The 16,461-nt window shown below is 39.9% G+C and overlaps 1 protein-coding gene across 2 annotated transcripts in view; it reads left to right on the top strand.

The window, feature by feature from the left end:
- lrch2 (leucine-rich repeats and calponin homology (CH) domain containing 2) overlaps nucleotides 1–16,461 on the top strand; it is a 32,622-nt gene extending 16,161 nt beyond the window's left edge. For both annotated transcript variants that reach the window (XM_005735471.1, XM_005735469.1), the window contains 8 exons: nucleotides 2,273–2,321; nucleotides 2,486–2,626; nucleotides 5,546–5,596; nucleotides 5,684–5,747; nucleotides 9,106–9,218; nucleotides 13,958–14,095; nucleotides 14,265–14,342; nucleotides 14,742–16,461. In XM_005735471.1, the coding sequence (XP_005735528.1) occupies nucleotides 2,273–2,321; nucleotides 2,486–2,626; nucleotides 5,546–5,596; nucleotides 5,684–5,747; nucleotides 9,106–9,218; nucleotides 13,958–14,095; nucleotides 14,265–14,342; nucleotides 14,742–14,861 (754 nt within the window). In that variant the 3' untranslated portion in view covers nucleotides 14,862–16,461. The remainder of the gene's footprint in view (nucleotides 1–2,272; nucleotides 2,322–2,485; nucleotides 2,627–5,545; nucleotides 5,597–5,683; nucleotides 5,748–9,105; nucleotides 9,219–13,957; nucleotides 14,096–14,264; nucleotides 14,343–14,741) is intronic.

Genomic DNA, 16,461 nt, shown 5'->3' with positions numbered 1-16,461 from the left:
GTCCAGCTTCTGCAGCAGGAGCAGCAGAACAGGTGTGTGGCCCTCACGTCTACTCTCGTAACATAACAGTAGCTGTGTGGTACATCAGCGTTTGCTTAGCTGCTTAAATCCGTGTTGTTCATGTAACATCTTTCTGCAGTTAGCCTAACAGCGATTTCTCCCTGCAAGCCTATAATACCAACAGCATTACTAAATCCGCTTAAAGTCCTCATTAATCTATTCCTTTCTAACAATTTTCTGTATAGGAAAGCGTTACAAAGTAGGCTTACATCATGAGCTTTTAAAAGAACCACAGTTGTTTTAAAAACTTTCCAAAGTCGTTGAGCGTGACTTTTATAACAAAGCAGCATTACTGCCTAAGCTTCATCAGTTTGATGCCAGCGTTTTGCAAAGTAGTCATAAAAAATGTGCCGTGACTAATACATGCCCCGCTGTATAGAAATTTTAAGTAATAGTCCTGTAAGTGGTTTGACAGAGCAAACAGACAGGCATCGAAGTCTACATTTCCAGTGAACTGGACAGTTTGGTTTACTCATTGAACAAATCCACTGCGTCAGCATTCCTGCCCAATCTTTTACGCCACATCTCTACCTACTGCACTTTACCGCTTTTGTCTTTGCAAGTCGGACCCATATCAGCTTTACCTGACTTTTTCTTCTCCACTTTTGCCATTTCCTGATCTTCTCCTGTTCCCCCGACTTGCCTACTGCTTGTTTGTGTGGCTTCTTAGACGACGGTCCTTAATTTGCAGAGCCGAAAGTCTAATTCACAGGAGGAGAGTGACCGGCCGGGCACACAGGTAGAGCGATTTTTTTTTTGTCATGGTTTACAGTTTGCTTTTTCAAATTCATTTCATACATACAGGCGTCTTACGAGAATAAAGTAGCAGCTATTTTTGATTCTTTGCACTCACTTCCTGTGACTCAGTGTTTGGTGACTCAGTGTACTGAGGTTTTGGGGTTTTTTTGTGACATGGTCAAAAAATATTTCATGCACTGCATGTGCAATGTAATCTCAGCCTGTTTGAACAGTTCTTGTGTTCGTCTGTTTGCCGTATGTGTGCGTCTGCAGATTCCTCAGTCACTCTGGAAGCTCCGGCAGCAAACCGAGACTCACACCTCAGACCGCTCGCAGGTGAGTTCTGTGCTAGTGCGTCTTCAGCTTCCAAAGAAAACTAGAGAGATGTAACTTTTGTAGATAAAATAACTCACGTTTGCTAAGAAAGCACATTAATACCCACCCCTGCACCTGTCAGTTTGTGTTGATTCTTAAATCCTCTCTGCTTGTTTTTAAAGTACTTCATGGTGTCACTCCAGTATGTTTCACATGCTTACAAGCGTGCGAAGCAGTGTGCCCTCTCGTTCCTTGTGTGCCAATCTGCCATTTGGGGAGGAAACCTTTAGCTTTTATGGACTGCTGATGGAATTTTCTGCTGGTGTCCCTGAGAGAATCTGAAAGCGCTAAAATCTTTCAATCTAAACCCACCTCCTTTTTCTGGCATTATCATTCAAAGACTTATTGTGACCTTACTTTTAATTTTTTTTTTTTATGTATTTTTAAAAATTCATTATTTATTCCAGTTTTGGATTGCTCCCAGGGTTACCTGCTTTACTCCTGCGCTACTGATTTCTTTAAAATTTTAATTATTTAGCTTATTTTAAAATTGTGTGTTGTTGCATTTAAATCTTTATGACTTCTTGTCTTATCTGGCAGCTTAAGCGATAGAGTCCTCAGTCTGGGCAGCGTCCACCAGAATCACTACTCCTCACTAATGGGGAGCACTAATCACTAATCAACAGTGTTGCTTAGGATTTAGTGAAACTTGCACACAAAGATCACCTCACGGGTCTTCACCCAAGCTGTACTCAGTCAGACCGTGCCACTTTATGGGCAGCTGCTTCTCACATTTTTCAAGCTGAACTCAACATGTCCGGGGCCAGTAAACTGCTGCAGACGTGATTTACTAGCTTCCAAAGTGTTGTTCAAGTTAATCACAGGGCAGCTCGGTGGTGTTCTCCAGTAACACTTAGCTGTGAGATATACAGGAGTCTTGCACACAGATTTGTTTGTGAGTAACACAGAGCAGCCAGATTTGTTCTAGAACGCATCAACTTTTCCAAAACGTGACTGGCGGTGTGAGTCATGCACAGTTTGTCTCCCTGTCTCCAAATATTTGTTGACCCTAATCTCTTTTGTTAGTTGCATGTAACATAACTTCATGGTATTTGAATGTCAAACAAAAGCTTGTGATGTTATTGTGTTGTTATATCAGTGCCTCTTTAGATGAAGGAAGCAGTGGAGCGTCAGTGCTGAGTGGACAGGTACCAACTTACTTTCTTTAAAGCAAACATACCGTGTTTCATTCACGCCCGGTTTTCCAGGCTTGTGTTTTTTTTCTTGATTGTGCCTCCCATTCTTCTCTGTAAGATGCGCAGAGTTTTATAGAGATTTTCTTTAGATTAATTTTAACTGCTTGTGTTTACAGCCCTCTTCCTCCTGCTCCTTTGATGGCTGTCTGAAGACAGATCAGTGTGATTCAGAGCCAAAGTGGCCTGAGATCCCACCTGTCCTCAATCAGAATGAAGACCGCAGGCGGAACAAGTATCTACGAAAAGATTATCTGAAGGTTGTGCAAATTCCCAGATTCTCACTGCATATTCAGTAATGTCTTTGAAACACATTCTGGATTTGGATGTGTAGAATTTACAGACAAGAGACGAAATTTCTGCCACCAAAAGTTCTCTTGCATGTGGTCTGCTTGTACTCTGTGCTTGCACTTGTACAAAATTCGTCATGTTTCTTTAGGCTTTGGATGAATGCAGGTGATAAACAGTCCCCGTGAAGAACAAAATGTAGTGTCTACATGACCAAAACAAAAAATGCATGCATTCACACACGTATTCATAAACAACTACCAACAGACCAAAACATAATCTTGGCTTGGATTTCTGGAGACTGCTGGAAAGAAAAAACAATGTCTGTCGTTCCCAGATGCTGAGCGAGCAGATGGGCCAGGGACTTTCTAGATTGCATCTACTTGCAGTAGGGCTGTTCAATATAACGATATATATCGGATGACGATATAAAAACGTCTATGTTTCTTTTTACGCTATCGTTTGTTTCGTGGTGTCGCAAAATAAACTGTTTACGGCAAAAAAAATTTCATCGTTTTGATGGTCACTGTAGTGGCTATAATAATTTCTTAAAGTTCTCTCTTTCTCTTATATGTAATATAACCACACTACGGACAGACAAGCATTTGTTTTTATGCGTTGTCGTTAGCAACAGCGACGGTAACAGCATCGCGTGCCCGCTTGTTTATGTTCCACATAAACCTTTCACAATAAAGCTCAAGATCCTGTTGAGACTTTTCAAAATAAACTGAATCACGTGAAAGACCAGATTTTTTACGGATGAGAATTTAAAAAGAGCCGCCAGGTGCTAAAAAATGAACCTTAGACTCAAACGTTAGAACAGGCTTTTCCCCGCAGCACGCCGTGTAATAAATACTCACAATGAAACAGGCGGCTGTTACAACTTATGTCTAAAAATGTAGTTTCATGCATCGGTTAAAACACTCAACTCCAGCTACATGACGCGCAGCTGGAAACACTTCCCGCAAGTCGAGCTGCCCGAGATTCACAGAATTTACAGAAAATGTTACATTTTTGTGATTTATATCGTTATCGGACGATAGAATTCTTATATCGTTATATGAGATTTTGGTCATATGGCACAGCCCTAACTTGCAGAATACATTGTGCTATCAGACAGAATTGCATGCTCTATCTGATTTTCTGTGATAGCCATCTCCAAATGTACAATAATGCATGACTTTATCAGAATGATTAGAGTCGCACTGATTGTGAACACAGAAGTCAAAGGCTTCTATTTTGAGTGAAAATTATTTTAAGAGAAGAAAAGTTTAATTTGAGCTAACAAAATCCATTGCTGCCTGCAAGAAATGTATTTCAGTGTTTGCTATTATCCATATGCACACACAATAAAAGCCCCTCTCACTCAGTTGTTGGGATTTGTTCTTGCTCAGATCTCTACTCTGTCTGCTAACAGACATCTGCGGACCTGCTCTCAACATTTCTGCACCCTGCGCGCTCACCTCTTTCTGTACACCCTTATAAGCAGGGGTGCACATAGGTGGTCTGCAGGTGCGCATTCGCTGTCAAAATAAAAGAGGCGCACCAGATAAGAAGTTGCATTGTTTGCGTACACAAGATTTTCTGGAGGAGGACAGGCATTTGTTTAGAACTCTTAAAGATGTCGAAGAAGCAAGCTCCTTTAAGCAATTACTTTGGTGTTCCTCCACCTCTAAAGAAATGTCAGGAGTCCAAACCGCAAAAGAAGCTCGTATTCTCGGAAAAGTGGTTGCAGGAGGTGAGCTGGCTTCAAACAAATGATGAACGCACAGAGATGTGGTGCAGAATATGCCGTGAAAATCCCACTCTAGCGGACAAAAACACTGCCTTTTATATGTATGCAAATGCGCGTTGCAACTTCTTATCTGGTGCGTGTCTTTTATTTTGACAGCGAATGTGCACCTGCGGACCACTTATGTGCACCCCTGCTTATAAGTGTGCCACAAAACCAACCAATCACAGACTTGGATGCAAAAAATTCACATGGCTGTTTTGGTCACCAATAGCTCGCTAGCTACTGCATTCCGGAAACACTGTCCAGAATGTAGCTAAATCCAGTGGAGTGGTTTGGTTTAAACTAGATTAAAACCATAATGGTCTTGAAAAATAATATATTTTAAAATAAAATAATTAAACATAGTAACCGAAAATGGGTTTAGCTACATTCTGGACCGTGTTTCCGGAATGCAGTAGCTAGCGAGCTGATTGGAGACCCTAACAGCCAATCAGTATTTTTGCATCAAAGTCCGTGATTGGTTGGTTTTGTGGCACACTTATAAGGGTGTACAGAAAGAGGTGAGCGCGCAGGGTGCAGAAATGTTGAGAACAGGTCCACAGGTGTCTGTCAGCAGACAGAGTAGAGATCTGAGCAAGAACAAATCCCAACAACTGAGCGAGAGGGGCTGTTATTGTGTGTGCATATGGATAATAGCAAACACTGAAATACATTTCTTGTATGCAGCAATGGATTTTGTTGGCTTAAATTAAACTTTTCTTCACTTAAAATAATTTTCTCCCCAAAATGCAACATTTGCACTTGCAATTTTAATTTTTTTTTTGCGTGCATTTAGAATAGAGGGACAAAAATAACGGCATAGTAGTGCAGGTCATCTACTAATGGCCATGTTGGCGGTTTGATCCTTGGCTTTTCCAGCCTTCAGTCTGCATAGCACAGTATCTACGGGCAAGATACTCGCCCCATTATTTTTGTGCGATTTAGAGGCACACTAGCCACTTAATGTATAAACATGTGCCGATCACTCTTTTAATAAGCGTGTCACTGTTTAGATAAATGAATAACAAACATGTAGCACCAGGTTTGCTTCCATAAATAGAACAGGAGATGAACAATTAGCATGAAACAAAGATCTAATTATCTCTTTTGTTGACAGTACAAATGTCAGAGTGCTCGCAAAAACTCGAGTGGCAACGCTGACTCTGAGGTGGGTATGAAAATGTTATCTTAAAAGATCGTGTAAGTGTTAATGCTGTGTCCCATTCTGAATTGGATGTGAATGTTTTATCCTCAGGAGGGTTTGCGCAACACTGATTTCAGCACTACCCTGACAGTGTTTGGACTTAAGCCAAGATCAGGTAACACATATGTCCTTGTTCTTTAAATGACACTGTCTGAATCGTTTGGCTCAGTGCTTTTCCTTTTCACTGGAATGATTGTCTCGGGGTTTTCTTGGGCATAAAAATAGTAACAAAAATAAAGTCAGTCAGACGGTTAGAACCCATCCTTCCCGTCGATTTGAAAAGATAATAAAAAACAAACTGCTGAAATGATATAAGTACGTTACATTTTACATGTTGTGTGGATATGAAAAAAGATCTCTCTCACATGTTCCAATTTCATTGAGCAAAAAACAAAACAATAGTGTTTACTTACTAAAAAAACCCTTCTAAAGACATCATAGGTAAAATAAGCAACTCTGTCTAAAGGATGTGTTACCGCAGAAAACTGACAATGTTAAGAATGCCTTGTTTTCACACTGAGTCACTTTTTTTTAAGGTGGAGTCTCATCATTCTTTCACAAGAATTAGGGAGGGGTTTCTAAAGAACTGCTGGTCTGCATCCCCATAACCAGCTTTTGGATACAGTCATGAAATCTTCCTGGATGTACAAATGAAACTTGTTTGACGTTGACAGGAGGATAATAAATCGTGAATTAACCTACTGAAAAAAAACAAAAGCAAAAAAAACAAACAAACAGTGTCGGGGGAAAAATCACGTCTGCCAGTTTTCAATAAGGATTAATGTGACAACCTCCTGACTGCATGTTCTCTCTGACTATAAATCTCAAAGAGCTAATCCTTGCCTTGCGTAGACTGCAGTGCCAGCTGAGCGTTTTGTAATGCATGTCCACAATCTGTTCGCAATTTTTGTAATCTTGCATCTGTACACTGGCGATTTTAAGTCACACGATCAAGATGTGATTGAAGTGCAGACTTTCATCTTTAATTCAACTGGCTTAACAAGTCTTTCTTTTTAAGAACGACCTTTTGTTTGTCTCCTTCAGTTGCATCAGTGTCTCTTTGGGCCTCATATTGAAGAAGAAGTTTTATTATTATCCAGTGCACAGCAAAAATAATCGCAGCGGTTTACACTGATCAGTAAAATTAAGAAAGTTATTGGAATTCTAATAAAAAATAAAGAGCCTAAATTTTTACAAAATAAAGTGCATCGAAGGAATACTTTAGAAGTGACCATGAAAGCCCAAGTTGTACTAATGCCTTGTGCAAAGGTCTTTAAAAAATTTAAAAGGCTTAAAGGTTATGGCTAAGCTGCTCACAACTGTTTTGGACAAAAGTCTCCAATGAGCTTTGATGCACAGTGCTGAAGCAGAATGCTTTGCTGGTGTTGCTTGACCTCTGACCGTCACATTTTACTTGAATGAGATACTCAGTGTGTGTCTCAGGTTCTGCCTTGGGGCGGTTTCTGCCTCGTATCTGTCTGATCTTTTCCTTTCTTTTCGGCTGCTTTTAACTTCAGGTCGTCTTCGACTTTTCTTGATTATGGTGTACTACAAGGTTCTGTCTTGGAGGCTTTACTGTTGCTGTACCTCCTGCGTCTTTAGCACATTTTGACAACGTTCAAAGACGTTATTTATCTCTTTTAAGCCCCAGGATGTTTCTGAGCGACAGATCTTGCATAGTTGCTTAGACTCTGTTAAAGGTTGGTCGGCTGACAGTTCTTCTCAAATTGAAGAGGAGAAAACGACTTTTCGTATGTGACCCTGAGAGATTTTTACCTAAGATAATTGAAACTCTTGGTCGCTTGCCACATTTGCTAAGTGTTAACTTTTGATGTTTGCTCTTCCCTAAATCACTTAATTATTACCAGGTTGAGTCCTACTGTGTCACGCTGTGAAATGGAAGTTCTTATTCATGCCTTGATTTTAATCAGGTCTGGATTATTAGAATTTGTTGCTGGATTATTAACACGGCTTCTGTGAGGCTGGGAATGAAAGGAGACAGTGCTTTTGCAACAGTGGCCCCAAGACAAAACTCTTCTATTGTTTTATTTACATAATTTGTCATGGTGTAGCGAGGGAAGAGGCCTCTTTTGGCAATGAACAGACTATCGTCCAGTCCATTTTGAGCTTCTGAAAACTGGAATATGTCATAATATCAAATATCTCTACTTCCTAAATAGTTGATGTAACATTTTTGATAAAGCTGAAAGTCTGCACTTTAGTCACATGTTGGCTGTTTCATTTAAAATCATTTCATTTAAAATATGCAGGCATTTTGGGTAGTTTAATCCATAAAGTGTTATACTTTTTTTTAGCCTATATATGGTTTGCAAATTAACTACTAACAAAATACAAACTTTAACACCGATCAGAGTATCATGAAAAAGTATTTTGACATATTTGTCACAGTTAAATGTTTTAGAGCAGCGGTCTCCAACCTTTTTTGCGCCACGGACCGGTTTATGCCCGACAATATTTTCATGGACCGGCCTTTAAGGTGTCGCGGATAAATACAACAAAATAAAACTAGTACCGGTACCGAAAAAAAGGAAATTTATTCATAACACACGTGAAAAGACCCAGGAAAACAGAGTTAACGATAAAAACGATAACAAAATAACGCTGAAAACTTCACCACTGTTCCAAGTTTTCTCCACTGAAATTAGCTTTGTAAAAAATTTGAGCAGTCGCAGTAAATTCATGATTTAACAAGGGCGTCAGGTAGCTTTGGATAGCTTTGTTTTCATTAATTTACAAAATCATATAAAAACTGCATTTTGTATTTAAATGCAAAAAATTCTGTCTGCCTTATTTGGAGTGTTTTTTTAATTTTCTTTTAAATTTACCTGTTATATGTTACCTGGCATACGGTGATATTCTTTGAATTGGCTCCGATTTTTATAAAAGCTCTCTTATAAGTCTAAGGAGGTTGGAAAGAAAGCGACTGGACGTCTTTAAGTTTCTTGAAGACGTTTCACCTCTCGCCTTGCTTTCTTCCCACGCTCCTTAGACTACAACAACAACATCTTGGATGACTGAGAACCTGTAGAGACTCTTTGATAAAAGTAAAGAAGACCTTCACTGACTAGGAAATGAAACTAAATCAGCCAGACTGTGTCTCGTAAACCCAAAGGAATGGGATAACTTGAAATAAAGGAAGACATGCACAAGCACACTGTACGCTTCCTACTGTAAATACAGATTTAGATTGTATCACAGCCACACCTAATTCCAGGTAACACACAGCACAGATTGGTTCCTTGGACATTGTTGGGATTTGGTCTTATACAGTAAGAGCTCATATTATTTGATAGACTTTCACATTAACTCTGCATTTCTATTGTCAGACTGAAAACGAGCAGGTGGCCTGAAATTGAACTGAGCGACTGTGATGTACTAAATACTTTTTTTTTTCTGTTCTTCTTATTTCCTTTGTGTGTTCTTTGGATTGTTACCCCCATCTGTAATTTTAGCCTTCACCAGAGGCAGCCATCAGGAGATCAGCTCTACAGACCCGAGCTTCACGATGAGAAGGAAGATGGAGCACTTGAGAGAGGAAATGGAGCAGATAGGACTGTTACGACAGGTCAGATGCCTTGCAGCTTATTTATGCCGTTGCGTTTGTACGAGTCATGGAGTCATACAGAGGCCAAAGCTCAATAGATCCTGCTTTTGTTTCAGTGTTTACGCCTTCGAGCTAGACAATTGCTTCTTATCCAGCCTTCCTGCTTAGGAATACAGATTCATCATGACTTCACTTGGTTTCCAAGGAATTAAGAAACACGCTGAGTCTAAATTGACTCATCTATTTATGCTGGGGCTATAGCGACGGAGGGATGGGTGTGGAGGGCTGAAACACTTTTGTTTTTGCTTATAAAAATAATTTAGGAATCAGGGTGGGCTGGGCATGCCTAGCTGGACCTACAACCTAGTAATTGCAACATAGTTGGGAGGATGTGTGAAATTTAAATAAAAACAGAATGCAGTGATTTGCAAAACTCATAAATCCATATTTTATTCACAACAGAACACAGAAAACGACAGTTAAACAATGTTTAAACTGCGACACGGCATCATTTTAAGAAGAAAAAATGGTCATTTTGAATTAAATGGGAGCAACACATGTCAACAAAGTTGGGACAGAGCCATGTTTGTCATTGTGCAGCATCCGCTCTTCTTTTTTTTAACAGCAGGACTTTTGGGAGGGGAATGTTTTCCTGTTCTTATCTAATAGTGGACTCAAGATGCTCAACAGTCCTGGGTCATCAAATGCTGGACTCCAGGCAGGCCAACTCAGCACCCAGACTGTAGTAGATGCAGTATGTGATTTGGCACTGTCTTGTTGAAATATGCGAGTTAAAAACAAAGAAAAATATGTTATCTGGAAGTGAGCGTATGTTGCTCTGAAGCCTGTATATCTTTCAGCACTGATGGTGCCTTTCCAAAAGTGTAAGCTGTCATCAGAGATGGAGGTTTTCTTAACTGAACACTAATAAAATCCCACATCATCCCTCTCCTGTTTCATCCACAAAATGTGGCATCCATGTTTTCCGAAAAGAATTTCTAATGTTGATTTGTGCGACCACGGAACATTTACTCCACTTTGCCTCAACCAATGCATAATAGAGCTTTAACCTGCTTTTGTGGATGTGGCATGGCAAACTGTGTTCACAGATGTTAATTTTAGAAAGCATTCGTGAGCCCCTTCAGTGATTTCCATGAGAGAATCATGCCTGTTTTAAATGGAGTGCCACCAGAGGGCATGTAGATCAACAACATCCAGTACAGACTTTTGGCCTGCGCAAAAAAATGTCTCCAGATTCTCTAAATCAGGGGTCCCCAACTCCAGGCCTCGAGGGCTGATGTCCTGCAGTTTTTAGATGTGTCCTTGATCCAACACAGCTGATTCAAATGGCTAAATTACCTCCTCAACATGTCTTGCAGTTTTCCAGAGGCCTGGTAATGAACTAATCATGTGATTCAGGTGTGTTAACCCAGGGTGAGATCTAAAACCTGCAGGACACCGGCCTGGAGTTGGGGACCCCTGCTCTAAATCTTCAATAAAGAATATCTTTCATAAAATAGTAAAGGGCCTCAATTTAAATGTTTGATATTTTTCTTCCATTGTGAACAAAATACAGGTTTATGAGATCTGCAAATCATTGCATTATCTTTTGATTTACGTTTTATACAGTGTCTCCAATTTTTCCGAACTGGCTTTGTAAGTACACTCTTACTGTTCCCACAGGAATTAAGAAGGTGTGCAGCTGGGTTCTGCTAACCAAATGCACTTGATTAATTCATCATCACCAAATGTGAGCACCTCAATGAAAGTCAACGTTTTGGCATTCTTCTCGCCTGGAGTATTCGGGCATTCTAACACATGATGGGACAAGGTCCCAAAGTCACACTGAGCAATGATCAGAGATTCTGCACAAACCCCAAGAGGTACAACTCAGATGTAGCTCAGAGAATCCTTGCAGCTAACGAGGCATTCAATGCCAAGCTGTGGCATGTGTTTGCCTATTTACTTTTGCCATTTTCAAGCAGCCCTGCAAGAAAGGGACAAAGAAAGTATCAGGGGAAAGCGAATGATCAGGTTAACATTGTGGTTTAGTAGTTGCACACATGCCCGTGCAACCTGCTGCGTCCCATGGTGCTAAAGTGAAGTAACGTATTTGCTTGCAAACCATCTGTACAGAACCAGAGGTGTAACCAACAGTCAGCATGTTGGAGAATGTCAGACACACCTAAAATATGCGAAGCATGCACAGTGTCGTTGGCATGATAATAAACATTAGAAGAGAGCAAAACACATCAAAATGACTGGCTAGTCTAATTCTAATGAAAAGCATTAGAGATGCAAAGTCTCTACAGGAGAGGCTAAAGAAAAATAATGCTTTCATTTTCTTAATCAGGCCAGGTTCATGAGGTGATGAGATGACAGTGGGGAAGAAAACAACCTGTCATCACTTGTCACAGAAATACAGGCCGGTAAAAGAAGCACAGCATACTTGTGATAGCATCACACACTGACAGATGTTTTATACAATACCTGACGCTTACATACCATTTTGCAAAATAAGGTTTGCCCGAGACAAAAGAACTCTTTGTCAAACCTGCCAAAACATCTTTACAAAAGGAGAAAAAAAAATAAACAAGGGCACAATGTAAAAGGGTGTTCCAAAACTGAGATGAAAGTCCTTAACAAAAGGAAAACAAAGTAGGCGTAGGTGACACTTTCCGTTATGGAAAAAGAACAGACATTACTTTGAGAAAAACAGCACTCCTTAGACTCGGAGTGTTCCCGTGCCTGGCTCTACTGGGTGTTAGGCCATCATAGCATTGAGGTGAACCTCTTTTTAAAGATGTTGTCAGCGAGAGGATTCTCGCCTCGTTTCCAAGAAAAGTTGCGGAAGCAAAGTGGTCTCAGGAAGCGAGCTACGATACATTTGATCTGTTCGTTAATGATCAGATGATGAGAAAAAAAAATTGAAGGCAGATGAAATGACTTGAATAAGTGGGAACATTAAACAGAGAAGAAGACAGCCACCTGACAGCAATTGCTAACTTGGTTGGTATTTTAAAATTGACTGGGATTTTTGCAGTGGGTGGAATTTTTTGATAACAGCTGAAGGTTACTGGAAGTGTTTTTGCTGTAGCAATGTAGCCATGGTAGGGAAGGGCTGATTAATCTGAGGCGAGAGCCTTCTCAGGCAGTGGTCTGTTAAGCAGGAGTGATGGCATTTTTCCACACATGGAAGAGCTTTGGATAATTTTATAGAGCGGTGTCACACCTTCCACCTAATTGATAGAAGCTCATACACAATTTACACATATAGATCTAAACTACTGGGAAAATTATAATAAACACATAGAGTCTAATCAGAAATGTACTTTTAATTAATTTCTGATTGACCTGAAATGCATCAATAAACAAATAGTGTGTTTGATTCACCAGAAGTGTCTTTGTCAAAGTGCCGTTTACTCCTTCAGGGTGGTTGAAACGTGTGTTTGTAGGCGGTCTTGGAGTCTGAGACAATCAGCTCCAGGTTATGGGTCAATAAATAATTCAGGTTTTCTTCTTGAATCTTGTCCAGAGTTGCTTTGTAATGCGGTTAGATTCCTGTTTTCTGGCAAGGGTTTGTGATCTTACCTAACAGTCTAGTACAGAGTACACAGCCTGTCTTTATTTTATTATTTCCCTTGGATTTACATGTTGGTGTTGGGTATGAGCTTCCGTGTTTGGTTATAAGGGAAGTATTTAAATTCTAATATTTGAAAATTAAGCCAGGTGGTCATTTGTCCTGATGGAGACGCCTGTATAAGTGAAAGAAACAGTTTCCACGGAGGGATTCAACCCATACAAGTGGCTTCTTCTTCTCTGACTGAAGTGACATTTCAGGGTGTGCTTGTCCGTGCTGGGGTGAAAGCTTAAATTAGACTGTGGACAGAGCAGTTCACTGTTTGGGCAGCCAAGAGAACTTTCATTTCTAAAAACATAATCATTGTCATCGCTGGTTAGAAATGCTTTCCAGTCCAAGCAAAAGGTCAAACGGAAACAGATGGACTTCAGAAAAGTTACAGAAAGCAAAGCATCACACCACAGGAGCAGAACAGTGCCTTATTCATGAACTTCATGGGAAATCAAAAACACGTTCGAAAGCATGCACAAAAACATTCAATGGTAGACAATTGACTTCAATAACATTACCAGTTTCTTCAACTGCTTTGGATATATTGCAATGATAAACAGTAACTTTCCTTCTGATTTCCCACCTGAGGCAAGTATCTAATTCTTCTGTCACTCCTGACTCACAGCAAATAGATAAACCAAGAATACCAAGAAGTATTTGTTGGATTTTGTCCAACTCTCTTCTCTGGCAGCAGTACTAACCCACCCATTCAAACAAAAACAAACAAATTGGTTATATTTAATAAAGACATAAATAACACTCTGCAGATCATCTGATTAACAGGGAGTGATTATCAGAACGCACATGCTCAGGTGTACTGGAAGCAAAAATAATATAGCTTAGTAGATAGCAAGTATTAAAAGGAGGATTTAATATGATCTTTCAGAGTTGCTTGACTTTCATTAAGCTGCGTGTGGTACACACCCAGGCACTTACCTCAGATCATTAACTGATTACACTCTCGTGAACCTTTGGTCCAAAGAAGCTGTTTGGCTAAATACAGTAATTAAAACTAACAGAATGAAATGAAAGCGAGAGGATGGAGAACCCGCTGTGAGTAATTGATTCAATGTTAATAAATTAAACACCTTTTCTACTCTTAGTGCGTTTTGTGTGTGTGTGTTTGCAGAACATTGAGTCCAGGCTCAAGGTGTTGCTTCCGGATGATGTTGGAGCAGCTCTAATGGACGGAGTTGTCCTTTGCCATTTAGCTAATCATATCTGTCCTCGGTCTGTTGCCAGCATCCATGTACCATCTCCTGCAGTGGTGAGAACACCCCATCTTCAAAATGAGTCTTTTTTTTTTAAATTGTTAATGCCAAGAGTTAGAAATTCTCATGAATTTATTGGTTATAAAATTTTTGTCTGCTTAGCTATGTGGATTTTGTTCCGCTGTGAGTTTAATTAACTAAAATGATTGATATTTGGGCTTCCAGCCAAAGCTTAGCATGGCCAAATGCCGGAGAAACGTGGAAAACTTCTTGGATGCCTGTAAGAAGCTGGGTGTCCCACAGGTACTAACATTAACCATTTAACACTTTCATTCAGGCATTTCATACACGCTTCACTTCAAACACCACTTAACCTGTATTTATTTTGCAATATATTCTGTGAAGATTTATTACCTTCCATGGTGATATCCACCGTTGGGCTCTGAAGCACAAGTTCCATACAGTTTCTGCAAGTTATATCATGCATACTCACTGGTCTGGTTTTTGCCTTTATCCTTGATCCTTCTCCAAATGAAGAATTGCTGTCATAAATAATGAAAGACAAATATATTCTATTTGTCTCTGGTCAAATCTGCCTGTCAGAAAAGCTTATAACAGTTAAATACTGTCTGAAAACCCCACCTTTCTTTTTTATTTTTCTCTGAGAAAAATTAACAAAAAGACATCTCTCTGTTGACTCAGGACAAGCTGTGTCTGCCACATCACATCCTAGAAGAACGTGGCCTAGTGAAAGTGGGTGTGACTGTGCAGGCTCTGCTGGATCTCCCCACTTCTAAGCCCACGCAGCTCTCGACTGTTTGACACGAGCCTCAGTTTTGCATCAGACCTGCACTCGTGCAGGATCACCTCTCTACCAAGCCCAAACCTTCTTCCTCATTGCCAGGGACCAGAGATCCCAGTGGGGCGAGGACACAGTGGCCCCATGGGTCTTTTGGAGTTGACTTTTGCCTGACTGAAACAGGAGACAAGATGTCTAAATGCTTCTGTCTCTTCATATGATGTCAGCTACCACTTACCTCTCTTCCATCACATTTTCACTCTTATGCTGTTCCTATTACTGGGGTCATCCTGGATGCGTGTTTTCTAAGGTGCTGAGCTAAAACTTGCAGAAGAGGCACACACGACGGTGAATCTAAGACATTAAAGGTTTGTGTGTCCTTCTTTCTAGTCACTGAGTCTGCGAGTGTCAGCACTGACCAAGTGGAAGTGAGGAAATGACAGACACATAACTCACTCTTTCACTGGAAAGGACTAGGCTGCCTGTACTGAGGGACCTTATTGGGTACTTACACTTGAGTTGCTCTTCTTACTTGTTAAATTTATTTTCTCAGTGAATTTTTTCTTGATTTTTGTTTTCATGGTTTTACACAGTCTTCATCAGGCATGCAAGGATGATATCCTGTTTTGAGCAGCTAAGCCTGATTCATCAATTGTTTTGTTTTTGTAATGCATTTAGACAGTGCTTTTTGAAAGCCGGTGTAATCTAGGAATGAATTTAATGTTGTTATCATGCAGACAGAGGACTTTCCGCCTGTTTTTCTGGTGCAGTTTCAACACCTTTCGACCATAAATCACATCTGCATGCACCAGGGGACTTGACATTTGACCACTGTGATAATACGAACTTGGCTTTTGCCAAAAGCATGATATCTTGTTTTGTACTGTAGCATTTTTTCACCGTGTTTTTTTTTTTTTTAAACTCTAGGCCATTCTCGATTTTACCTTTTCTGAAGCTTTTGATACTTTGCTTCCAGCTGTTTCCAGTTAATGCTTGCCAGTTATGTGAAATTAGCAGCACAGATCTGCTGTATTGTTTATATTCTATGTGAATATTGTTTGTGAACGGCTGACTGATGGGTGCCTGGATCCGAAAATGGTTCAGGGTGCCCTTACAAACTTCCCACGCACGGTATGGTCTTATTTTCCCACTAAGCCATCCTGTTTAGTGTGGTTTCTAATACACTTTATTTCAGGGAAATTCTATTATTTATCTATTTATTTACTTGTTTTAACTGTGTACATTTTTGATTTGTGTGTCTCTGTCCTCACTATCTGCCCACATGCAACTGAAGATGTTAATCTCATGTTTTCCAGCAAATGGAAAATGACTAAAAGCTTTTAACTTTGGCACTAATCTGTTCCATATGGTGGATCTGAGAGTTCAGTTCACTGCCACATGAGAAAACACACGACAAAAACAGACAAAACACAAACCAGAAATTGAAACCATAAACTAATCAAGAGATCTGAAGAATAATTTTCTTTATTTTTATATAAACACATTTTTTAACTTTATTTCTCAGACCATGATTTGCAGCCATGGCTAAAAAGAAGTTCATCATCTATCATTTCTATGGTTAGCAGGATCATACCAGGATGTAATTTTAAAAGTATAGTTCTT

Source organism: Pundamilia nyererei, unplaced genomic scaffold (genome assembly GCF_000239375.1).
Source record: "Pundamilia nyererei isolate P.nyererei 1_Seehausen unplaced genomic scaffold, PunNye1.0 scaffold00064, whole genome shotgun sequence".
Taxonomy (NCBI): Eukaryota; Metazoa; Chordata; class Actinopteri; order Cichliformes; family Cichlidae; genus Pundamilia; species Pundamilia nyererei.
This window is presented reverse-complemented; position numbering and strand designations above follow the sequence as displayed.